This window comes from Carlito syrichta, unplaced genomic scaffold (genome assembly GCF_000164805.1).
Source record: "Carlito syrichta isolate Samal-C Ts95f unplaced genomic scaffold, Tarsius_syrichta-2.0.1 Scaffold307187, whole genome shotgun sequence".
Lineage (NCBI taxonomy): Eukaryota > Metazoa > Chordata > Mammalia > Primates > Tarsiidae > Carlito > Carlito syrichta.
The window spans coordinates 269913-295375 of NW_007251283.1; the positions used below are offsets into that span (position 1 = coordinate 269913).

Sequence of the window (25463 nt, forward strand, 5' to 3'; positions counted from 1 at the left end):
GTGGTAGCGCATGCCTGTAATTCCAGCTACTTGGAAGGCTGAGGCGGAAGGATCGCCAGAGCCCAGCAGGTCGAGGCTGCGGTGGCCGGGAGCGGCCACTGCACTCCAGTCTGGGTGACAGACTGAGACTCCAACTCAAAAAAATAAAAAAAGAAAGAGGAAAGGAAATTTAGTTGGAGGTGGATTTTAGGGTTTAACTAATTAGCGAGAAGGAGAGAGTGTGTGTGTCAGCAGAGTGAAAGTGTCATTCAGGAGTCACTCAGCAAATTGGCAGTGCTTAGCCCCTACCTAAGTCTTCCTTCCTCCCTAGGTCATGAGCCAGGAAATTCAGGAACAGCTGCACAAGCAGCAGGAAGTAATTGCAGACAAACAAATGAGTGTCAAAGAAGATCTTGACAAGGTAGAGCCTGCTGTCATCGAGGCCCAGAATGGTATGTACATACTGTCAGGGGCTTGATTTTCTAGAAAGCGTACTCTCCCTCAGCATCACTGTAGAGTTCAACTGACCAAGCTGTGCACAGGGACTTCCCTCAAAGGTTCCAGTTATGCACATTTCCAATAACTGTAAATACTCAGATATTCATAAGTACTTGAAGCCTTTTCTGAATACTAGGATTGATTGTCTTCATTTCTTAAAGCAAAGTTCCTGTAAAGCTAGATTGTATTTACCATAGTGGAACCCTTCTTATATGAGAAAGTTGACAAAATAAGCTTTATGTCATATACATTTTAAAGATCTGCTGATAATTACATAAATATGCTACTTATTAATCCCTGACTTCAATTTCACAAGAAATATTGCCACCTTGGAATTATTTCTGAGGGTTCTGGTTGTGCCCGCGATTACTCATTTAAGTACTGATGGCAGTCACTCTTCTTTTTTCCATTCCTTACGTTCTTGTGAGATGCTATAGAGATAGGGCAGTATCCTGCCCTCTGTTTCAGTTTGCAGTTTCTGCAGCAGAGTGCTCACTTCTTGCCCACTAGTATCTAACCTGTTTCCAGTAACCCAGTGGTTTGTAAAGTTTTTCCATCACACCACGAGATGGGCTCAGATGCACCACCCAACCTATAGATCTTCATTCAGAGTTTGATTTGGATGAGAATTTAATTTAGTTCGCACCTTCTAAGTACTTAAAATGTGTTTTACTACAATTCAGGCTGGAAAATCATATACTTCAGTGTGTAGAAGTCATTGGCCATTTTTTTTAGAACCGCTAATTTTACGTATGTACCCAGCCTATCAGACAACTTGTAAGAATTGTCGTAAATTGGCCGGGCTCGGTGGCTAAGCCTGTAATCCCAACACTTTGGGAGATCGAGGCGAGTGGATTGCCTGAACCTGCAGGTTCAAGACCCACCTGGGCAAGTTGGCGAGACCTCGTCTCTACAATAAATAAAAAATTAACTGGGTATGGTAGCGTGTGCCTGTAGTTCCAGCTACCTGGAAGGCTGAGGCGGAAGGATCACCGGAGCCCAGCAGGTTGAGGCTGCGGTGGCTGGAAGTGTGCCACTGCACCCAGTCTGGGCAACAGAGTGAGACTCCAACTCAAAAAAAAAAAAAGAATTGTCACAAATTAAACATATCTGTGTTGAGCTTGTATAAAATATACGATTACATTTTCTAAATGTTTTCATCTTTATGGAAATAGAGTGAATGAGGACTTGTGAGGTGTTTCATAGGTGATGTTGTGCTCTTTGAGGAAGGCTCACAGTTAAGGCTTAGTACAGTAAGGTCTTCTAGCTATCTAAGAGATTGGCTATTTACGCTGTTCCAGAAAGTTTACAACAGAAAGTCTTCCACTTCTCAGCTCTTTTGAGCGGCAGCTTTTCTCTCGTTGGAGTCGGGGTTCCTGGCTGTTGAGTTCTCTCTCACCATGTTTTACTCTCTCGTCCTCACACCGCCAACCCTCATCCGCTCCTACTGCTGCTCAGCTGTGAAGTCCATCAAGAAGCAGCACCTGGTGGAGGTGCGGTCCATGGCCAACCCTCCTGCAGCTGTGAAGCTGGCGCTGGAGTCCATCTGCCTGCTGCTGGGGGAGAGCACCACAGACTGGAAGCAGATCCGCTCCATCATCATGCGGGAGAACTTCATCCCAACCATTGTCAACTTCTCTGCAGAGGAGATCAGGTGCGTGGGGATGCAGGGCAGCTGCTGGGGCTGGTAGACACCGTTCAGATGTCGAGAAGAGCATTTTCAGTTTCCATCTGAGAACCTGGGGCTGGTCTCGCTCACCCTCAGTGATGATGAGGTAGGAGCTGGCTCTGGTTCTTTTTTTTTTTTCTTTTTCTTTTTGTCATACTCTCATTCTGTCACCTAGGCTAGAGTACAGTGGCACACGGCCACCACAGCCCTGGCCTGCTGGGCTCAGGTAACCCTTTCCACCTCAGCCTTCCAAGTAGCTGGAACTACAGGTGTGTGCCACCACCATGCCCAGCTAATGTTTTGATTTACTGTAGAGATGAGGTCTTGCCAAGTTTCCCAGGCTGATCTCCAACCCCTGGGCTCGAGGAAGACTTAAGTAGGGGCTAAGCATTGCCGATTTGCTGAGTGACTCCTAAATGACACTTCTCAAAGTGCTGGAATGATAGGCATAAGCCGCCGCACCCAGCTTGGTTCGTCCCATGTTGGTTGCATGAAAATTCTTTCATCCTACATGTGCTTAGAAACATAATGCCTGTCTTGCAGTGATGCCATAAGGGAGAAGATGAAGAAAAACTACATGTCCAATCCAAGTTACAATTATGAAATCGTCAATCGGGCATCCCTGGCTTGTGGTCCTATGGTGAAATGGGCAATTGCACAGGTGATTAGCACAGCCACGGCTCCTATGCAGAAGGCAGCCTCTTTTCTTGTCACTTTTGGATAACAGCTTCTGATTTGCCCTTCCCAGCTTAACTATGCAGACATGCTAAAGAGGGTAGAGCCTCTGCGCAATGAGCTGCAGAAGTTGGAGGATGACGCCAAGGACAACCAGCAGAAGGCCAATGAGGTGGAGCAGATGATCCGTGACCTGGAAGCCAGCATTGCCCGCTACAAGGAGGAGTACGCCGTGCTGATTTCGGAAGCCCAGGCCATCAAGGCAGACCTGGCTGCCGTCGAGGCCAAAGTAAGAGCGTCATTCATCTGCACATCCCCTAAAGCTCTGTCTCAGCATGGCTTAATAGGAGGCGCCCCCTGGCCGCCTCTCACGGAAGTTGAGCTGGCACACTGGATTGTGGGTTTCACGTACCATGTTGCTCTGGTAGATTAGGTCTTTCATGTCTTTTAGGTCCCTGCTGACTTTTTTCCTGGAAAATATTGAGTGCTAAGTATTGACTAAGTGGTGTTAATGAGGCTAGATTGATACCAGCTGGACAGCTGAGAGCCAGTAAACCCCCCCACCAGCTCCAGGCCTATCAGGTCTACCCCCGAGGGCCTCCATGTTGCGGTCTCCCATCTCCCGCCATCCTTTTCCACTGCTGTCCTGCCTGCTCACACTGCACTCCTCTGTCAGATCCTCAGAACAGGCTCTTTCATCTCTCCTCCCTTCAGGCCTCCCCAGCTGCTTCATCTGCCCAGAGCTCTTGCTACTCCCATCTTTGCTCACTCAAATGTCTCAAGGCTGAAAGTCAAATTCTCAGAATTCAGCTTGTGCCTTGATGGGATTCCGAGACATGTGTGGTCATTAGTTGTGTGTGATCTGGGTCTCGTGTCCTTTGGGATTGTGGACAACTTGAGCACTAACGTGGCTGAACTGATTTGTGTTCAGTATGAATCCTGAAGGGCTGACCCCTGCACACCTGGCTTGCCTTCCTTTTTAGGTGAACCGGAGCACTGCTCTTCTGAAGAGTCTGTCTGCTGAACGTGAGCGATGGGAAAAAACAAGTGAAACTTTCAAGAACCAGATGTCCACCATTGCTGGGGACTGTCTCCTGTCGGCTGCATTTATTGCATATGCAGGCTACTTTGACCAGCAGATGCGTCAGAACTTGTTCACTACCTGGTCCCATCACCTACAGCAAGCTAACATCCAGGTAAGGATCACAGGGAGCCCAGAAAGATGTGCGCAGGGCGCTAGCTGTGGTGATGAGGAAGAGGAAGGTAAGCGGCTCGCCTTTCAGTTCCGCACAGATATCGCCAGGACAGAGTACCTCTCCAATGCTGATGAGCGCCTGCGCTGGCAGGCGAGCTCCCTGCCCGCCGATGACCTGTGCACGGAGAACGCCATCATGCTGAAACGCTTCAACAGGTACGCCCAGCTGGGAGGAGATGGGAGAAGTCTGGATGTGTGGGGACCCCATCTTAATTATTTTTAAAACACAGCTTTGTTTGAAGAGAGGAACAGAGCATGGGGTGTGGGCATGCAGTGCCAGCTCTGGTGGGGTGCACCGGTCTTATTGTGCTAGAGTGTCTGAATTGTTCTGCAGTGAGCACTTTTGTGTTAACCTTCTAAAATTGATTGGCAGGACTGTGGGGAGAGTGGACATTGAAACAACCCTCTTGTTTGTTTTTTGAGTTGGAGTCTCACTCTGACACCCAGACTGGAGTGCAGTGGCTCACTCACAGCCACTGCAGCCTCTATCTGCTGAGCTCAGGCAATCTTGCCTCAGCCTCCCAAGTAGCTGGAATTACAGGCTTGCACCACCACAACCAACTAATTAATTTATTGTAGAGACGAGGTCTCACTATGTTGCCCAGGCTGGTCTTGAACCTGTGGGCTCAGGCAATCCTCTCACCTCCACCTCCCAAAGTGCTGGGATTACAGGCATGAGCTACCGCAAAACAACCCCTCTTAAAACATTACAAAAACTGAAGATATCCAGCTAGTTAAAGGAATGGTGTTTTTGTGTTTGGTAGGCCAGATTAAGAAGCAGGATGTGCCTGCCAGCATGAGGGACTTGGGCTGAGATCCTAGCAGTGTCCTCTGGACCACTTGTGTAGAAGCTGCCTCTGTCAGTGGGGCTTGGGCCTTCCTATAGATTCTCTGCAACCTAAGGTTCTTTTTCCCTTCTCTCTTTTTTTGAACATATTCCAAGATTTCTTTCTACATTTCTCTGAGTACCTTGAAACCTTCATTTGGCCCTTGTAATGTCATTGTCCTGGAACACAGTGAAGACTCCACCAAATACCTTTCAAAGTTTATGAGCAAATCCCGGGTCCCACCCTGGACTAGGGGTACATGGTGTCATACCAGCTGCCGCTGATGAGAATGTTGGTCAGTGGGTACAGTCTGTGTGCAAGGCTGGATTTACCTAAACAAAAATATACACACCCTTTAACCTAGGAGTTCCACCTCTAGGTGTTTATCCAGCGTAGCCTGGCACGTGTGAGAAATGACAAACTCAAGATGAAATGTGTGTGCTACCAAAGACTGGAAATAGCTCAGGCGTCCCACAGTAGGGGCAGTTATCAGTTTTTTGTTCTCTACAGCGGGATGCTGGGTGGGCTTTGCAGATGCAGGATGTTAGAGTAGAACGAGGTATGGGCGGTTGCAGAGCAGAGGGTCAAGTATGCGCCCCCAGCGACACAGTGCTCACATGCACTAAACCTCTCAGTGCCTAAACCTCTTCACGATACACTGGACAATACGCACCTGGAAAAGGGACTCCAGTCACCAAAGAATGGGGGTGGGAAGGCAGGGGCAGAGTGATTCTTCTCACCCTTTGATTGCTTCTGTAGAAGCTTGTATGTATGTTACCTGTTTTTAATTACCTTGACCCTGGACAAATCACAGGAGCCTCTTTGTAAAACAGATTTGGTAACGGTACTCTCTCCTGAGGTTATTGTGAGAATGAACTGAGGTAGTCTAATCTGACAGGGCCCTGGCAGTTTCAACTCTGTTATATCAGCCTTAATGCTGCTGCAACTTTGGTGTGGTGTCTACAGTATAGGAGTCCGCTGTCTGGAAGGGCTGTGACATGTGGAGCAGTTACTCCAACATGACATACTTGGCACATAGAGAAAGGCCTGCTTGAGATATGATGAGAGAGCACTCGTCCCAGAGAGGAGAGGGTCTGGCTGTGGCACCCTTGGCAGAGTCCATAGTACACAGGACCTCCTTTCCAGAAGTTCTTCATGCTTTGTTATTGGCAAGTCTGGAAACGCCTCTGGAAACCACTCAAGTGTAGTAATGGGCTTTCTCTCTGTCTTGTCAAGGACTTTGCCAACTGTGTTCCTGTGCTCCCTGTTGGATATTTTAGCCTTTTCCTTTGTGGCCTTGTCCTCAGGTATCCGCTTATCATTGACCCCTCTGGACAAGCCACAGAATTCATCATGAATGAATATAAAGATCGGAAGATCACACGGACCAGCTTCTTGGATGATGCCTTCAGAAAGAACTTGGAGAGTGCACTGAGATTCGGTAACCCCCTTCTCGTCCAGGTTCGTGTTTTCCTTTGAGTTCTTTAGACACTGTGTCCAAGAGGGAATTCCTTTTAGGGCCACACTTAGCTGTTTTCAAACCCAGCATGAAGTAAAGCTAAATTACATAATACAAACACTGATGAATTTTGAACTTTGTAAGACTTTGTTTGAGATCAGAGCAAGCATAAAACGTTGAAATGGTTCTAACTGGGCGCAGTACCTATAATCCCACACTTTGGGAGGTGGAGGTGAAAGGATTGCCTGAGCCTAGGGGTTCGAGATCAGACTGGGCAACTTGGCGAGAACTTGTCTCTACAATAAGTAAAAAAATTAGCTGGGTATAGGAGTATATACCTGTAGTTCCAACTGTTTCGAAGGCTGAGGCGAAAGGATCACCTGAGCCCAGCAGGTCAAGGCAGCAGTGGTTGTGAGTGTCCCCTGTACTCCAGCCTGGGCGACAGAGTGAGTACACGACTCAAAAAAAAATTTTCGTTCGCGACCCGCCCGGGCAACTTGGCGAGACCTCATCTCTACAATAAATCAAAAAAATTAGCCAGGCGTGGTAGCGTGCACCTGTAGTTCCAGCTACTTGGAAGGCTGAGGCAGAAGAATCTCCGGAGCCCGGCAGGTCGAGGCTGCGGTAGCTGGGAGCATGCTACTGCACTCCAGTCTGGGCGACAGAGTGAGACTCCAACTCAAAAAAAAAAAAAAAGAAAGAAAGAAATTCAGCAAAGTTAGTATTTGCCTTTAAAGTTCCAGTCAGAGGGTCCAGATCATCACTGTACATCAGAACTTTCTGCAGGGGTGGGAATGTCTTAAGATCCATGCTGTCCAGTGTGATAGCCACTAGGTACATGTGGTTGTTGAGCACTTCCTGTAGCCAGTGTGACTAGGAACTGAATTTATTATTTTAATTTCAATTTAGGTAGCCACATGTAGCCAGTGGCTGCCACAACTAATGGCTGAGTGTGTTTGGGACAGTGTATTTATCTAGGATGGCATATTTACCTAGCATAGGATGTCAACACACCATTTGGGCAAAGAGAAATGCTGGAAAACTCTAACCATGACATCCCACTGTGTGTCACTCAGGATGTGGAAAGCTATGATCCGGTTTTGAATCCAGTATTGAACCGTGAAGTTCGGCGAACAGGGGGGCGAGTGCTGATCACCCTTGGTGACCAGGACATAGATCTGTCGCCATCGTTTGTCATCTTCCTGTCTACCCGGGATCCAACTGTAAGTAATGGGATGGTTCCCTCAGGGACATATGGTAGGATTTGGTTTTGCAGCTGTATATTAACAAGACAAACTATTCTGTTCTCCGTCGTGGCAGGTTGAGTTCCCACCAGATCTCTGTTCCCGGGTTACTTTTGTGAATTTCACAGTCACCCGGAGCAGTTTACAAAGCCAGTGTCTAAATGAAGTACTTAAAGCAGAAAGACCCGATGTGGATGAAAAACGGTCCGACCTTCTTAAACTTCAAGGTACAGACCTGGATCTGTGGCTTTGGATGGTTGGGGCAGCTGAGCAAGCACAGTGTTTACAGGAGTAGGATACTTCAGGTTCACGGGAGACACTGCTGAGAGCTTCCCTGTCAGCGAGAGTAAGTACCACAGCCAACTCTGAATGTTTTGTTCATTTAAGGGGAATTTCAGTTACGTTTACGTCAGCTGGAAAAGTCTCTGCTACAAGCCCTCAATGAGGTGAAAGGACGCATTTTAGATGACGACACGATCATAACAACCCTGGAGAACCTCAAGAGAGAGGCTGCAGAGGTCACTCGGAAGGTCGAGGAGACAGACATCGTCATGCAGGAGGTGGAGACCGTGTCCCAGCAGTACCTCCCACTCTCTACTGCCTGCAGCAGCATCTACTTCACCATGGAGTCCCTCAAGCAGGTGGGCGCCCAGCCGCTGGTGGGGCTCGTGGGCTGGCTCTCGCCGGGCGCAGGGGGACTTGGCTGATGCCATCTGTGCTGCCTTGTAGATCCACTTCCTGTACCAGTACTCCCTCCAGTTCTTCCTGGACATTTACCACAATGTCCTGTACGAGAACCCCAACCTGAAGGGCGTCACCGACCACACTCAGCGCCTGTCCATTATCACCAAGGACCTCTTCCAGGTAGAGCAAGGCATTGCTTCCTCCCAGGGAGAGGATGCAGAGTGCTTCTGCGGGAGCCACAGCACGTCCTGCTTCTGTCCCAGGTGGCGTTCAATCGGGTGGCCCGAGGCATGCTGCATCAGGACCACATCACCTTCGCCATGCTGCTGGCGAGGATCAAGCTGAAGGGCACCGTGGGGTAGGCACCCCCTGCCCTTACCCCCAGGCAGTGCCGTTGTTTCAGATTCTCTCGTTTTTTCTTTTCTTTAAATCACGACTGTTTAAGTGGCAATAGGGATGAGCATGAGACCCTCTCTAACCTGTCGTGCCCCTCACAGGGAGCCTACCTACGATGCAGAGTTCCAGCATTTCCTGAGAGGGAAGGAGATTGTTCTGAGTGCTGGCTCAACCCCCAAGATCCAGGGCCTGACCGTCGAGCAGGCAGAGGCAGTGGTGAGACTGAGCTGTCTTCCTGCCTTCAAAGACCTCATTGCAAAGGTCCAGGCAGATGAGGTGATTGTTCTTTTGAATGTTCCCTGTAAAGATGTGGGCCTTTCCCTGGGAAACTGGCAGTAAGGACCTGCACTCTATATAAACCCTAATGCGGTGTCTGCATACTCGCACCAAACATGGGCCCCTACCCTGGGTCAGCACTGCTCTATGGGTGCTTCTGCCTTTGCCTCCACAGCAATTTGGCATCTGGCTGGATAGCAGCTCCCCGGAGCAGACCGTGCCATACCTCTGGAGTGAAGACACACCTGCGAGTAAGTCCCAGCCTGCTTCCTACTCTTTCCTCTCAAGACCTAAGTGGAAGGTGGGGTTTGCTGCTTAAAAGGATGTTTCCAAAACATACCAAGTCCCCGATCCTGAGATGAGCATTGCACTGCCAGCACTCTTCAGGGAACCACTTAGGGAGCTGGCCTCTTGACAGGAGGTGGCTTTCAAAGTGGAAAATCAAAAGCTTCCCCATCCCTGCTTCATTCATGTCCAAAGACCAGAAGGGCCACAGTTAGGGAGGCCTTGCCTGTCACTAAGGGGTAGTTGACTGTACTACAAACACCAGGAATGCATAAACCCTGTTTGAATGTGTTAGACCAGGCTCCAGGCTAGCCAGGCTGAGGAACATAGACTGCAGAGTTTGGGGTGCTTCTGTACCCAGCAACAGACCTGAGCCCCCTTTCTGAGGACCATCAGGTGCTCTGCAGTGCGTGGATGTTAGTGGAGTAATTTAGAAATCAGTACATGGCACCTTGTCCTAGGGATACGCCCAGGTGGTAAGGTGATGTCATGGAGTGTCCAGAGGGCCTGTGGAAGGCACGGGAGGTGGTAATCACTTCTCCTGGGGCAGAGGGAGCCAGAAGAGGCATCATGATTTCCGAGATGTGTTTTGAGCTAAACCTGCAGCACGGGTACTTGGGAAAGAGCAGTCCAGGCAGGGGAGGGCATCTCCCAGTGCGTGCTTGCACCAGCACGCACCCCTGCACACTGTTTGTTTCAGCACCCATCGGGCAAGCCATCCACCGCCTGCTCCTGATTCAGGCTTTTCGGCCTGACCGCCTGCTTGCCATGGCCCACGTGTTTGTGTCCACAAACCTCGGGGAGTCCTTTATGTCCATCATGGAGCAACCACTCGACCTGACCCACATCGTGGGCACAGAGGTAACAGCCAAGCCCACACTGACTTCCCTGGAGACGTGTATCTGTCTCCCTGCGGCACCTGGTGCAGCCCTGGCTTCTGTGCCCATTCCTGACTGCAGTCTTCTCCTGAGGAGATTGTGAATCTGCCTGGCTTCATGGTACCCACACTCCAGGCCCACAGCATCTTCCCTGGCCCTTGCTCAGGGCTCTTTCTCCAGGACAGTGTGCACCATCTGCCGGCATGACATCTGAGTCCGCTTTCCTCATCTGCAGGTGAAGCCAAACACCCCTGTCCTGATGTGCTCTGTGCCAGGGTATGACGCTAGTGGGCACGTTGAGGATCTTGCAGCTGAGCAGAACACGCAGATCACATCCATTGCGATTGGTAAGGGCGCTTGGTGGGTGTCACAGGTAGAAGCCCCGTGGGACCCAGGGCAGGCAGTGATATCCAGGGCTGCCATTGCTAACACCGAGGTTCCTCGTGCAGGCTCAGCGGAAGGCTTCAACCAGGCGGACAAGGCAATCAACACTGCAGTGAAGTCGGGCAGGTAGGCCTGGTTGTGTGCTCTAGAAAGCCTGGTCACCGGGCCTCCCAGCAGGAGGCCTGACATGTCCTGCGGCTCTCACTGTGTGTGTGCAGGTGGGTGATGCTGAAGAACGTGCACCTGGCCCCAGGCTGGCTGATGCAGCTGGAGAAGAAACTGCACTCCCTGCAGCCACACGCCTGCTTCAGGCTCTTCCTCACCATGGAGATCAACCCCAAGGTGCATGCTGGGGCGGGAGGTGACGGCGCGGCTACTGCCCCCTTCTGCTGAGCGCAGGTAGTAACAAAGTCACGCTCTCCTCTAGGTGCCGGTGAATCTGCTTCGTGCAGGCCGCATCTTTGTATTCGAGCCACCACCAGGGGTGAAGGCCAACATGCTGAGGACGTTCAGCAGCATCCCCGTGTCACGGATCTGCAAGGTACTTGCTCCGTGCACACCCCAGGGACACGGGCCCACCCACCCCTGGGTTCCGAGCGGGCCCTGTGTCTCCCAGCCACACTGTGTGCTGAGTTGCACATGTGATTTTACTTTGTAGCTGAGGCAAAATGTTCTTCTATGAACAGGGAGAGAGAAGCTATGTTTGGTCTTGGATTGTGATGGTTAGGTCGCAGGCGAACAGAGAGACTTGCAGTGAAGCTGCAAGTGGGTGGTGGGTGATCTGCCACCCAAGCCTGGCCCCAAGGCCAAGCAGACCCCTCCTGAGCATCGAGTAAAGACCAGGATGCTTTTGGGCAGGAGCAGGGTCTTGCGGCCAGGTCTGCATCAGTTCTGCTTCATGAGTTCTGTTTTATTTTCTGCATAATCCACCTTTGCTGACATTTCTAGAGAATCAGTCTTCCTCGTTTTCTGTTGACTGAGTAAATTCTCTCAATAGTGCCACTGGATAACGTCCCTATTAAGAAGAAAGCCAGCATGTTTTTTTCCTAGCACCAACATTCACACTAGCTTATTGCCATCGCGTGTCTAGGAGCTCTCAAGCCTCAATGCTGGCCTGACACCTGCACTGTGTCCTAGGGTGGGTGCTGCTTCTGACGATTGTCCTTGGTCCCTTCCCTCGCCCAGTCTCCCAACGAGCGTGCTCGCTTGTACTTCCTGCTGGCCTGGTTTCACGCCATCATCCAAGAACGCCTTCGATATGCACCGCTGGGCTGGTCTAAGAAGTACGAGTTTGGGGAATCTGACCTGCGGTCAGCCTGTGACACGGTGGACACGTGGCTGGACGACACAGCCAAGGCAAGTATAGGCTGTGCCCAGATGGGTGATGTGTGCCAAGGGTGGGTGTCAGGGCCTGGCACTCAGGCACAGGGCGCTTTAGAGGAACATGCTGACCTTCGTGGTAGCCAAAGCACAGAGGCAATGGGGACTTGCCTGCTTGCCATCAGGAGGAAAGCTGTGCCCCTGGGGGATAGCGCCGGTGCTTGCTGGGACCTCCTCCGTCTGCACACATGGATCTAGGAGCTCTCATGCCTCAGTGCTGGCCTGACACCTGCACTTTTCTCACTCAGGGCAGGCAGAATATCTCACCGGATAAGATTCCATGGTCGGCGCTGAAGACCCTGATGGCGCAGTCCATTTATGGCGGGCGCGTGGACAACGAGTTTGACCAGCGTCTGCTCAACACCTTCCTGGAGCGTCTGTTCACAACCAAGAGTTTCGACAGTGAGTTTAAGCTGGCGTGCAAGGTCGACGGGCACAAAGACATCCAGATGCCCGACGGTATCAGGTATGGCGCCTGCCAGCACAGGGAGTCGGGATGCCAGGGCGCCTGGGTTGCTCACTGCCAGCCCTTCACACTCTTCCCCACCTGCGTTTTTCCAGGCGAGAGGAGTTTGTGCAGTGGGTGGAGCTGCTCCCCGATGCCCAGACGCCCTCCTGGCTGGGCCTGCCCAACAACGCCGAGAGAGTCCTCCTTACCACACAGGGTGGGTAGCCTCACCGCTTTCGGAGCCTCCCCTGCCCACGTGAGGGGTACGGTGTTGCCTCCTTCCTGGAGTGCCCGCTTCCCTGTCCCCACCCTACTTCTGGGGCAGGTGGAAGAGAGAATTGGCACTGATGGGTGTCTCTTCTGCAGTGTGACTCAGTGCTAGAGAAAGGCTTGATGCCCATGTGACTAAGTTTGGAAATTACATTTGGATTTTCATCCTACATTCTGAAACAGTTTCAGTTTTTTCTTCAAGAATTGAAAAGTACCTGGTATTAAGTGATTAATCTCTTTCTTAGAAAACGTTTTTCTTTTTGAGTTGGAGTCTCACTCTGTTGCCCAGGCTGGAGTGCAGTGGCACGCTCACGACCACTGCAGCTTCTACCTGCTGGGCTCAGGCATTCCTTCCACCGCAGCCTTCAAAGTAGTTGGAACTACAGACATGCACCACCACATCTGGCCTAATTTTTTTATCTATCATAGAGTCAAGGTCTCTACCTCTCAAAGTGCTGGGATACAGGCTTGAGCCACCGTGCCCAGCCTAGAAAACATTTTTTATCAGTCTTTTTTTCTTTTTACTTATGAGATGTTCCTTTCTTCATAACTCTTTAAGTTCTTCAAGCCAGAAGGGACCAAAGAAACCCTCTAGTCCAGTGGTTCTCAAAGTGTGGTTCCCAGCCCAGCAGTGTCAGCTTCCCCAGAACTCAGAAACACGAATTCCCAGATACGATGACTCACGTCTGTAATCTCAATACTTTGGTAGGCTAAGGTGGGAGGATCACTTGAGCCTATGAGTTTGAGACCAACCTGGGCAACATGGCAAGACCTCATCTCCCAGAAAAAATCAGCCGGTCATGGTACATCGCTTGAGCCCAGGAGTTGGGGGCTTTGGGTAGCAAAAGTGAGACCCGACTTAAAAAAAGGAACACAGATTCCCAGGCCCCAGCCTGGCCATGCTCAGTCAGAACTGGGGTGACCCAACAGTCTGTCTCAGCAAGTCCTCCAAGTGACCACGTGCCAGTTTGAGGACACTAGATCTAGTTAGAACTTTTCTTCATGGGAAAGAGCAGAAGAGAAAGGGATTTGCCGCAGCTTCCAGCGCTGGTTATAGGGCAGGGTTCAGACGGGTAGTTTCAGGCCGCCTCTTGAGTGCTGTCAGGAGAACGGCTAGTCACGGCTTACCTTTGGATGAGACAATCTTGCGGGCTACATGCTGCTTCCCGTGGGGTCAGCTGTCTCCCACCAAGAACCTGCTTATCAACTGCTTCGGGATTCCAAACCAAACTGGCCGTGGGAGATGGAAAGGTGGGATGGTAGCATTGAGTCTTGTGGCTCTAGTGAGGAGGCCACAAGAGCTGAGGCCGAGTAGTTTCCCAGGGTCGGGTTGGAGCTTTCTCTCCAGAGGCAGTATGAGAGCCATGCTGGGTGGCACTTGCCATGAACCATGGCATGGTCCTCCACACCTGGGCTCCGGGGATGCCCCTTAGGCCTATGACAGCCGGGTTGTGAGCCTCATCTTACACCAGTGCTGTGCCAGGGCTGTCATCCCATCACCCACCCAACCCCTCTAGAGCCGGGCAGTGAGGCGGGGTTGAGGCCATGCCTGTCTCACCAGGAAGCCCCACTTTTCCTCCATAGTCCAGCCTCCAGGAGGCAGCATGCTCACAAGCTTGCTTCCTGGCACTCTGAGAGCTGCCCTACCCACAGCCACACTTCCCGGGGAGGGCAAGCCGAGTGCGTGAGCAGGGGCTAGAGCACGCAGCAGGCACCATGTGGCTCGGGGTAGCTGCGGCCACACTGTGGACAGTGGGAGTCACAGACTCCAGGCCACGACAGCCACCTGTTCTCTGGCCCCTCCTACTAGAGACCCCCGAGCACGAGCGTCAGGTGTCATGGTGAACTTGGACTTAGGCCAGCTGGTTCAGTTTTGACAGTCATGCGCTTGACCTGGTAACAGTTTTCGTCTGCATTTTTCTCCCTACCTTTCTGGCCAGGCCGTTCTTTGTGCCTTAGGGACATGCACAATGCGCGGTACCTTTCAGATTGCAGTTAATTCTAGTGTAAACTCATAAGTCCGTTTTCCTCTTCCATCTTCTGCCATTCTCTCCCCCACCCCACTCCTGCCACTGCTGTGGGCTGCTGGCCTAGGCGTGGACATGATCAGTAAGATGCTGAAGATGCAGATGCTGGAGGACGAGGACGACCTGGCCTACGCAGAGACCGAGAAAAAGACGAGGACAGACTCCACATCTGACGGGCGCCCCGCCTGGATGCGCACACTGCACACCACTGCGTCCAACTGGCTCCACCTCATCCCCAAGACACTGAGCCACCTGAAGCGCACCGTGGAGAACATCAAGGTAGCTGGAGCTTAGTCCCTGAGCACTGGTGAGGAGCACAGACCCGGTGTTGCCTCGGAGCAAGCTCACAGCTGAGTCTGGGCTCTGGGCAGGATGAGCTGCCTTCGTAAACTGGGATGGCCCGTCTCCCATGAGATAGGTGGGTGACTGGCCCTCCCCCTACAGAGAGTCATTGAGATGGGGCCGGGCAGGGGTCACCATAAGTTTCTGACCAGCCCGGCTTTGTGCAAGGCCGCTTCAAGGCCATGCTCGGTGCAGCTGTGAGTCGTCCTAGAAGGCTGGTCCTGGGGGGGGGGGTGACTACTTGACTGGTCTCTCCTCTGCTGAGAAAGGACCTCTCCCATCACTTTCTCACTCGGTGCCATCCTCTGCCGACATGGCTTAGGATCCGTTGTTCAGGTTCTTTGAGAGAGAGGTAAAGATGGGAGCCAAGTTACTTCAGGACGTTCGTCAGGACCTTGCTGATGTCGTCCAAGTGTGCGAAGGAAAGAAGAAACAGACCAACTACCTGCGCACACTGATCAATGAGCTGGTGAAAGGTACTTGAGAAATTGAACTTGATGTGGGCGCCAGGGTGGTCTGTCTTCTCCAGGGGCCTTGGCCACGACCAGACCCCAAGGTGGGGTCTCCCTTACCACACTCAGAGCAGGATGCAATTTTCAGAGTGTTGCCGTGCTCTGAACATGTGCTGTCCCCAGCCAGGCTTTACACATCCATGTTTCCTTCTCTGCAGACCCTGAGGGCAGCTCCGTGCTCTTACTTGGGGGTGGGAGGTGAAGGGCTTAGAAATGGTCGAGAATTTGTTTTTCTTCTATGCTGCTTCACTGAACATTGACTAAAGTCATTATGAACTTCTACAGTTTTCAGGAGGAAGCCTTCCAAGACAGTGAATGGGGAGTGTGGTGGCACTGGCCTCATGGGGGATGGTAGTGGGTGAGGGCCAGGGTCATGGACAGGATTGGGGAGCCAGGAGCAGGTGGCCTGGGCTTGTCCAAAGGTACGGAAGCCCCCAACATCCTCCCATCGGCCCCAAGAGCCCAACTTGCCGGGTGCACTGAGCCATTCGTGTGATGGGAGGTCAGCTGTGGTTTTACTTGGATGTCATATGTAACTATGTAACTCCTACTGATGGGACCTGAACATCCTGAGGCCTGCTCTGTTCTGAGTGTAGAGGAATAGAGGTGAACGGTGGCCCCCTGGGGGCGTCGGAGCAGCCAGGGAAGGAGGCAGCTCCGTCAGCTTCAGATGTGTGGGCACAGCTTGGGATGCCCCTGCACTGGGGGAGTCGTCTGAACCGACGCTGGCCAATGGGGTCTCTGTGTCTCACTTGCAGGGATTTTGCCTCGGAGCTGGTCCCACTACACGGTGCCCGCCGGCATGACTGTCATCCAGTGGGTGTCCGACTTCAGCGAGAGGATCAAGCAGCTGCAGAACATCTCGCAGGCAGCTGCATCCGGCGGTGCCAAGGAGCTCAAGGTGAGGGAAGACGATCAGGAGGGCTGGGCAGTTAGCAGTAGCCGGGCTTGGGTGCGCAGCACAAAACTTCAGCAGCCCTGGGACCACTCTGGAACAAGCCCAGGCTCGGGTCTGACCCAAGCTCCTTCCTTGGGGTCACTTCTTTCTACAGAACATCCACGTGTGTCTGGGTGGCCTGTTTGTGCCTGAGGCATACATCACTGCCACCCGGCAGTACGTGGCCCAGGCCAACAGCTGGTCCCTGGAGGAGCTCTGCCTGGAAGTCAACGTCACCACCTCCCAGGGCGCCACCCTCGATGCCTGCAGCTTTGGGGTCACGGGTGAGTTGGCGTCTCAGAAAATACCGGCCCTTCTCTGAAGGTGACCTTCCCTGTGCCTGCTTGCAGGTGACTTTGAGGGTAAATACATTTAAGGCAACCGGATGGTGGCGGGTAGAGCTGTCCGGACCTCAGCCTACGGGAGGGTCCCTGTGAGCAGGGGTGTGTGCAGCTGCACTCACTCCAGGTGGGTTTGACTTGTGCCACGCAGGCTTAAAGCTCCAAGGAGCCACATGCAGTAACAACAAGCTGTCCCTCTCCAACGCCATCTCCACCGTCCTGCCCCTGACACAGCTGCGCTGGGTCAAGCAGACCAACGCAGAGAAGAAGGCCAACGTGGTGAGTAGCCGCCTTCCCTGGAATTCACAAGGGCAGCACTGCCCCCGTCCTGTACCTGGGCTTCTGCCACCGCTGGGGATCGACTTCATAGATGCCAGCCGTTCCCCCTTGCGCAGACCCTTCTGTTGCCACCTCCCACGTGCTGGCCCTTCCCTCCGTCACCAGCGGACCCCTCTGTGCTCCTCCAGGTGACCTTGCCTGTCTACCTGAACTTCACCCGCGCAGACCTCATCTTCACTGTTGACTTCGAGATCGCCACCAAGGAGGACCCTCGCAGCTTCTACGAGCGGGGCGTGGCAGTTCTGTGCACCGAGTAGACCTGGACCCTTGTGTACAACTCCCCCTTTCTGTAATGGTGAAAGTCTGTATTTAGCTTTGTTCATTATTGAAACGTCTGGACGGTCTGAGCTTGCGAAGAGAAAGTAGTTGGTTGAGGCGGAGAAAGCCGAGTGGACGCTGACGGCAGGGACTGTTGGGACTGGAAGGACATGAGGCGGTGTCCTGGAGGGCTGCGGCATGGCGCGCTTGGAATAAAACACTAAGCATGACCAGCTCCGCCTCTCTCTCAGCTCTGGTTTCCAGTGCTGGGGCTGCACCCCGCAATAGCAGTCCAGAGCCTCGCGCGCCTGCGCAGTCACACCAGCCCTCGCACAGTCGCTCCCCCACGACTCTGGTGATGGGCAGAGGCCCGCGTGGCTGGCTGCTTGCCCTGCGTGTTCAGGTGGCGGGTGGGCCCGTGACAACAGGCTTCTGGTGTTTCTCGAGAGCCCTCAGGATCAGCGAGGAGGAGCCCGGGCTCAGCACAGGCTCTGAAGCCGAGGTGTCCTCCCCCTCCCCCTCCCCGCCCCCCATGTGTGAGCCATCCCCAGCAGGGCAGTCGGGGAGTCCCGACAGCCCGGCCCCCGCCCAACCTCAGGCGGCATCTCTGGAGCAGCCCAATTCTGGACTCTGTCAGTGACCCTGGGGGCTTGATTGTAGTTCAAAGCTGTATTTGATTGAAAATCGGGACCCTTTGTAAATGTCTTTCTCTGAACAGTAAGTCAGGATTCTGAGCGTTTCTATAGTGAGTGATGGTGCTGGGAGTGGGGACTTGCCCGTAGCAGTCCGAAGAGTCCGCAGACTCCAGCATTCACAGTGTTCTCACCCCTGCCTCGGCTTCTGCCCATGTGGGCTGAGACGAGCTGAGTGAGGATTCTGGGGCACACAGGAGAGGGGCGCTGTCCTGTTATCCTGAAGGCCCAGGCTGGGATGCGGGGCGATGCAGAGCCAGGCCCTGTACCTGAGGACGGGTGAGCTGCAGCCCCAAGTCCACACGCAGAAGCACCCCTGGCCACCAGACATGACTGAGGGACACCTGGGGGGAGGCATAGGTTACCAGACCCAGGACTGAGCTTCCTCCAAGGTCAGGGGCTTGCTTCCACGGGGAGCACCTGAGCCCCTTCCTCACTGTCTCCCAACCTAATGTCCTGTGGACCGTGCCAGAGTCCAGGGCTCCTTCTGGAGGCCACGCGGGCACCCCTGGGGACGGTGGCTTTCCCAGCTGCACAGTAGGACCTGCACCTTGGGGCTCTACCCACCCACCCTGCGGTCAGGAAGGTCAGGCCACCAGCCCTTGTCCTTGCCTAGCAGAGCTGGCAGCGTGGGGGCAGAAAGAGGGACCTGCGGGCTCTGCCCCTGTCAAGGGGTCGCAGGCAGCCTAGGCAGAGGGCCCGGTTCAGTCACCACCCAGAGCCAGGACCCCACAGGCATGACCAGCAGCCCTGTGCTGACATCCGTTTTATTGGCACTTGGGAACTGCATGGTCCTGGGGCCTTGCGGCAGGCGCTGGACTCGGAGAGGAGGACGCTGCCGTCCACGTTGACACCAGTCATGCACTCCGCTCCTGCTGACTAGGAGGTGAATGAAAGCTCAGTGAACACAGGAACAGGGAGAGAAGACCCACCACGAGCACCAACCAACGGCTCTTCATTCAGCTGCTGCGCAAAGGAAAAAGTAGCCCGGCATGGCGGTGGCGGCAGGTGGCGGCATGCGCAGTCCCAGCTGCTCAGGAAGCTACTAAAAATACCGTGACTTTCCAGCTCTGCCACCTGGAGACCGCCATCATCCGACAGGTGGAGCCAAAACCGACAAGCCCAAGGGCAACGGCATAAGGATCAAGTGTCAGCGAGTCATCAGAGGCCTGCAGCCCTGTCCACAGTCCACACCACAGCTCACCCAGGCCCTGGTTGGTTCCTTTTGTTTTAAATCCCTCTTTCTAGATGGGCGCAGTGACGCGTGCCTATAATCCCAGCACCTTGGGAGGTGGAGTTGAGGATTGCTTGAGACCAGCAAGACCTCGTCTCTACAATAAATTTTAAAAAAAGAGCCGGGTGTGTGGTGGTGTGTGTCTGTAGTACCAACTACTTGGAAGGCTGAAATGGAAGGATCCCTGAGCACAGCAGGTCAAGGCTACAGTGGCCATGAGCGTGCCACTTGCACTCAGCCTGGGTGACAGAGTGAGACTCCAACTCAAAAACACATACATACATACCGATGTACATATAATCTTTCTGGGCCAAGCACAGTGGCTCATGCCTGTAATCCCAGCACTTGGGGAGACCGAGGCTAGAGGATTATTTGAGCCCAGGAGTTCGAGACCAACCTGGGCGATATAGCGAGACCATCTCTCCAAAAATAAATAAATAAGTAGCCAGGCATGGTGGCACATGCCTGTAGTACCAGCTACTCCAGAGGCTGAGGCAGAAGGATCACCTGACCCAGGAGATCAAGACTGTGAAGACCATAAGCATGCCACTGTACTCCAGCCTGGGTGGCAAAGAGAGACCCTGACTCAAAAACAAAACAAAAAATTACTTTCTAGAATTCAGTCTTGTCATCAATCCTGAGAGCTGGACCCCTCCCTGAAGGTCACGGTGTAAGGATTAGGTGCAGAGGTCATAGCAAAGACTTAGTGAGCTAGGGAACTAGGAACCCCACTGTTCAGGGTTCCAAGAATATGCACTAGTTTTAAAATATTGAGTAAACTAAAGTTAATTATCTGGGATCAGGAGAGGTGGGGTCAATTGCAGCCACAAGGACCTTCCCTAAATTGGAAACCCATTTCAAGTTAAGTAGTGAGTACCTGGTTATTAAGACAAAAAGGGTCACGTGTTTCATTCAAAACACTTTTAACAGCTGGGAGTGGTGGCTCACGCCTGTAATCCTAGCACCTCGGGAGGCAGAGGTGATAGAATTGCCTGAGTCCAGGGGTTCAAGACCATCTTGGGCAACTTGGTGAGACCTTGTCTCTACTATAAATCAAAAAATTAGCCGAGCGTGGTGGTGGCACGCCTGTGTTTCCAGCTACTTGGAAGGCTGAGGCAGAAGGATCGCCTGAGCCCAGCAGGTCAAGGCTGCGGTGGCCATGAACGTGCCACTGCACTCCAACCCGGGTGACTGAGTGAGACTCTGACTCAAAAACAAAATCCTTTAACTTCGGGAGGCTGAGATAGGAGGGTCACTTGAGGCCTGGAGTTCAAGACCAGCCTGGGCAACATAGTGAGACTGCATCTCTACAAAAATGTAAAAAAAAAATAGCCAGGTGGTGTTGCATGCCTGTAATCTCAGCACTTTGGGAGGCCAAGGTGGAAGTTTGAGACCAGCCTGGGCAACATGGCGAGACCCCTTCTCTACAAAAAAAAAAATGTAAAAGTTAGCTGAGGGTGGTGTTGCTTGCCTGTAGTTCCAGCTCCTCAGGGGGCTGAGGTGGGAACTTCGCTCAAGTCCAGGAGTTTGAGGCTGCAGTGGGCTATGATCATGCCATTGCACTCCAGCCTGGGCAGCAAAGCAAGACCCCTTTTCAAAAAAAATAGATTTGTTTATCACCATCAGCTTTGAGCAGCTGAGAGCCCGCCCCTCGCAAGGCCAGGATTCCTTCCTGGGCTGTCCACTCACCTGGGCTAGGGTCAGGTCACGGCCTGCTTCCTTTTCTTGCTTTTTTGAGGTGCTGTAAGGAACAGCTCCAGTTTTCTCTTGGAGAGGGAGAGTCTGGGCCCCTTGTCTCGCTCACCCCCAAGTCTGGGCAGCGGCCGTGCCCCCCTGGCTCTGCTCGGCCTGTGTCTGCCAGTCGCAGAGGGCTGTGGGCGAGCGGGGAGGGTCTGGGCTGTCCGGGGCACCGGGTCTTGCATCATGCTAGAGTCCTCGGGCCGCATGTCCACATCGTGGGTGTCCAGGGACACAGGGGCCCAGACGGCAGCTCTTAGGCCGAGGCCCGGGATCTGTGAGGAGAGACCGTCTTCCCTGTTAACACCCTCCGGACCCTTCGATGTCCGGGTACGTGAAGCCACCTTCCAGCTCCTGTCACCCAGATGACAGCCAGTGAAGCCAGAGTCAGAACGACTGGGGATGTATTCTGAGTTGCCATCAGAAGGATCTAAAAGCTGATGACAGAAATGTTTCTGAGCCCGCTGGCAGCTTCTGACAGAAGAAGCATCACACACACATGCACAAATGCATTCTCCCGTCACTGATGTTGGCAAATTTGGCATGACGTGCCTTGTGAATTTTTTTTTTTAGTTGGGGTCTCACTCTGTCACCCGGGTTGGAGTGCAGTGGCACCATCACAGCTCACTGCAGCCTCGACTTCCTAAGCTTGGGCGATCCTTCCACCTCAGCCTCCCTAGTACAGCTGGAACTACAGGCATTCGCCACCACACCTAGCTGATTTTTTTTTTTTTTTTTTTTTTTTCCGTAGAGACAAGGTCTCGCTATGTTGCCCAGGCTGGTCTGGAACACCCGTGCTCAAACAACCCTCCTGTCTCAGCCTCCCTAAGTGCTGGGATTAGGCGTGAGATCACCACACTGAGCCAGCCAAACCTTATATTCAAAGGTGCCCAACTGGCTGGGCATGATGTCACTTTGGGAGGCAAAAGGATTGCCTGAAACCAGGGTTTGAAACCAATCTGAGCAACTTGGTAAGACCTCGACTCTACAAAAAAATCAAAAAATTAGCCAGGTGTAGTGGCGAACGCCTGTGGTTCCAGCTACTTGGAAAGCTGAGGCGGAAGGATCGCCAGAGCCCAGCCCATCGAGGCTGCAGTAGCAGTGATCATGCCACTGCACTCCAGCCTGGGCAAAGGTGCCCACTTCCCAAGGTAGCCGCAGGTGATGCCACCCAACTCCCAAGCCCACCCAAATGCCTCTCAGTGTGACCATCACTGCAGGGGGCTCTGCGGAGCTTTCTGGATCATGAGGACCCCTCTTCACCCCCCTTTCTTACCGAACTCCCTGCTCCCACTGTCTTCTGCTTTCCTGTCTCAGTGCTCCTGACCGACTCTCGCAGTCAAGGCCTCCAGAGTCCCTCTAAGTCCCCCGAGACTAATCCGAACAACTGCTACATCAGTGTCATTTCCTGAGCTTAACTGCAGGCAAACTGCACTTCTGAACATCCAAAGCTACGTAAAAACGTCTCCCTGGATATGCTGAGAGCCCCCCGTGCAGACCACTGAGTGTTTGGGTTGAGAATATAATACTCAGTGTGTGCTAAGCACATGCACATCTCCAGTCATGGCACTCCTCACGGAACACGGTGGGAAAGCCCCCACGGAGGGTCCAGAGCTGAGTCGATGCAGGAACGCCCCCCACCCACCGTGGGTCACTACTCGGGTAGTGAAAACCTTCCCAGAGCTCTTTTCCTCTTGAGACAGTCGACGCTGTTATTTATTCCAGAAACGGTTAAAATTTTCTAAGTGGGGCTGGGTGCAGTGGCTTATGCCTGTAATCCCAATACTTTGGGGGGACCAAGGTGGCAGAACCACTTGAGACCGAGAGTTTGAGATCAGCCTGGGCAACGCAGCAAGACTTTATCTCAACACAGCGGCTGCTGGATCATTCTGTAACATACCTCTCTCCAGACACCTTCAGCGAAGTCCATGTGATTCTTTTTGTAATTGACCTGGACAAAAACAGACGTGAATGTTCCTTTCTATCAAGGGGGCAGTGGTACTGTATTCAAAGAAGTGTGGAAGCTCGGCTCGGTGGCTCAGCCTGTCATCCCGCACTTTGGGAGACTGAGGTGAGTGGATTGCCTGAGCCCACGGGTTCGAGACCCACCTGGGCAGCGAGACCTCATCTCCACAGTAAATCAAAAAATCAGCCGGGCATGGTAGTGCATGCCTGTAATTCTGGCTACCCGGAAGGCTGAGACGGAAGGATCGCTGGAGCCCAGCAGGTCGAGGCTGCAGTGACCGAGAGCCCGGGAGCGGCCACTGCACTCCAGTCTAGGCGACAGAGTGAGACTCCAACTTAAAAAAAAAAAAAAAGAAGCGTGGGTACCTACTGCCCCCACCAGCAGGTGCCAGACACTCAGAGGATGATGGCCCCAGCGGGGTGGGGGAGGGGAGACAAAAGCCTCTCCCAGGAGTCTGAGCAGAGATGAGGACCCTTCATGGCTTTGGTTTGAGGAACTGAAAAGCAAACCTGGGCCACTGCAAACAGGAAAAGCAATGCCAGGAACATGACAAGGAGAGACTAAGCAGCCAGATGTGCTCACTATCGCAATGGGAAGAGACAGGAACAATCCACGGATCTACACAGAGCCCACACTGCTTCCTGACCCAAAGCCAGAAGATGCTGGAAAGTTTCAGGTCCTCCTCACAGATGCGTCCGACTTTCTAGAACCTCCCACCCAACCCAGTCTTGCCAAGGAAGGCAACTGTTTTGTTTTTTGTTGTGTATTGTTTTGTTTTTATTTTTTTATTTTATCTTTATTTTTTTGAGTTGGAGTCTCACTCCATCACCCAGGCTGGAGTGCATCAACCTGCTGGACTCTGGCGACCCTTCCACCTCAACAATCCTTCCAAGTAGCTGGAACTACAGGCGCGCGCTACCACATCCGGCTAATTTTTCAAGTTATTGTAGAGACGAGGTCTCACCATGTTGCCCAGGCTGGCCGTGAACCCACGGGCTCAGGTAATCCCCTTGCCTCAGCCTCCCAAAGTGCTGAGATTACAGGCTTGAGCCACCGCGCCTGGCCTTGTTTTTATTTTAATAGAGATGGTTGTCTTGCTGTGTTACCTGAGCTGGTCTCAAACTCCTGGTCTCAAGTGATCCTCCCACCTCAGCCTCCCAAAGTCCAGGGATTACAGGTATGAGCCACCACACCCAGCCTCTTTTGTTTTTGATTAATTAAAAAAAAAAGACACACTGGAATTTGAACATCTGTAGTTTTTTGGAAGGCTGAAAAAATCTACAGAGAGGAAGCATGAACCACTGAGACAGATATTTCCAGGGCCAAGATATCAGGCCTGGGGCCCGCGGGGTCTGTCCGGGTTGCCTACCCTTGTACCCCTCTCACCCCTGCCCCCCAAATCCACTGCGAGGGAAAGGAGTGGTGGACAGGTGAGCACCTTGAAGTGACGGCGCGCATTTCTCTTCTGGAAGCCGGCCCTGGCGCTGGCCACACTGAACGCTGCCCGGATGCAGTTGGGTCGGCCGTGCCGCAGACCAGCCATGGCGCAGGAAATCAGGTGAGGACTTTTCACTAAACTAAAAAATATTACGTTTATAGGGGACAGAGCACAGATCAGTGGTTGCCGGGGTTGGGGAGGGCCAGCCACACAGGGCAGGAGAAGCCACCTGTCTTGGTTGTGCTGGTGATTGCACGATAGCATGTGTTTGTCAAAACCCAGAACAGGCCAGGCATGGTGGTTCACACCTGCAATCCAGCACCTGGGGAGGTTGGGGCAGGAGGATCACTGGAGCCCAGGAGTCTGAGACCAGCCTAGGCAACACAGTGAGACCTCGTATCTACAAAAAAATAAAAAAGCCAAGCGTGGTGGCATACATCTATAGTCCCAGCTATTCAGGAGGCTGAGACGGGAGGATTGCCTGGGCCCAGGAGGCCGAGGCTGTGGTGAGCTGTGATTGTGCCACTGCCCTCTAGCCCAGGCAACAGATTGAGTCCCCATCTCAAAAAAAAAAATTGCTATGTACCACAAAGGTGGTTTTACTATAACTGATATCTCAGTAAGGTCAGTTGAATGAGTTTTCAAAGAACTTTCTTTTTCTTTTTTTCTTTTTTTGAGTTGGAGTCTCACTCTGTCACCCAGGTTGGAGTTCAGTGGCATGCTCATGGCCACCGCAGCCTCGACCTGGGCTCAGGTGATCCTTCTGTCTCAGCCTTCCGAATAGCTGGAACTACAGGCACTCACCACCATGCCTGGAAGTTTTTAATATTTACTGTAGAGACAAGGTCTCGCCAAGTTGTCCAGGTTGGTCTCGAATTCCTGGGCTCAGGCAATCCTCTCGCCTCTGCCTCCTAAAGTGCTGAGATTATAGGTGTGAGCAACCGTGCCCAGCCAGAATTATCTACTTAAAAGAAAACCCAAGCCGGGCTCGGTGGCTCAGCCTGTAATCCCGCGCCTTTGGGAGGCTGAGGTG

At 52.8% G+C, this 25463-nt stretch overlaps 1 protein-coding gene across 1 annotated transcript in view; it reads left to right on the top strand.

Moving 5' to 3' along the window:
• The window catches only part of DYNC1H1 (dynein cytoplasmic 1 heavy chain 1), an 80788-nt gene extending 63195 nt beyond the window's left edge, over positions 1–17593 (top strand). The window contains exons 51-78 of the mRNA XM_021715554.1: positions 311–431; positions 1936–2131; positions 2690–2807; positions 2895–3110; positions 3805–4017; positions 4105–4232; positions 6211–6364; positions 7439–7585; positions 7683–7833; positions 7994–8247; positions 8336–8470; positions 8554–8648; positions 8788–8962; positions 9138–9213; positions 9948–10108; positions 10361–10472; positions 10575–10635; positions 10728–10851; positions 10937–11050; positions 11695–11865; positions 12138–12355; positions 12451–12554; positions 14702–14913; positions 15299–15452; positions 16247–16389; positions 16541–16709; positions 16918–17045; positions 17234–17593. Of these exons, the coding sequence (XP_021571229.1) occupies positions 311–431; positions 1936–2131; positions 2690–2807; positions 2895–3110; positions 3805–4017; positions 4105–4232; positions 6211–6364; positions 7439–7585; positions 7683–7833; positions 7994–8247; positions 8336–8470; positions 8554–8648; positions 8788–8962; positions 9138–9213; positions 9948–10108; positions 10361–10472; positions 10575–10635; positions 10728–10851; positions 10937–11050; positions 11695–11865; positions 12138–12355; positions 12451–12554; positions 14702–14913; positions 15299–15452; positions 16247–16389; positions 16541–16709; positions 16918–17045; positions 17234–17362 (4179 nt within the window). The 3' untranslated portion in view covers positions 17363–17593. The remainder of the gene's footprint in view (positions 1–310; positions 432–1935; positions 2132–2689; positions 2808–2894; positions 3111–3804; positions 4018–4104; positions 4233–6210; positions 6365–7438; positions 7586–7682; positions 7834–7993; positions 8248–8335; positions 8471–8553; positions 8649–8787; positions 8963–9137; positions 9214–9947; positions 10109–10360; positions 10473–10574; positions 10636–10727; positions 10852–10936; positions 11051–11694; positions 11866–12137; positions 12356–12450; positions 12555–14701; positions 14914–15298; positions 15453–16246; positions 16390–16540; positions 16710–16917; positions 17046–17233) is intronic.
• Positions 17594–25463: the final 7870 nt, after the last annotated feature.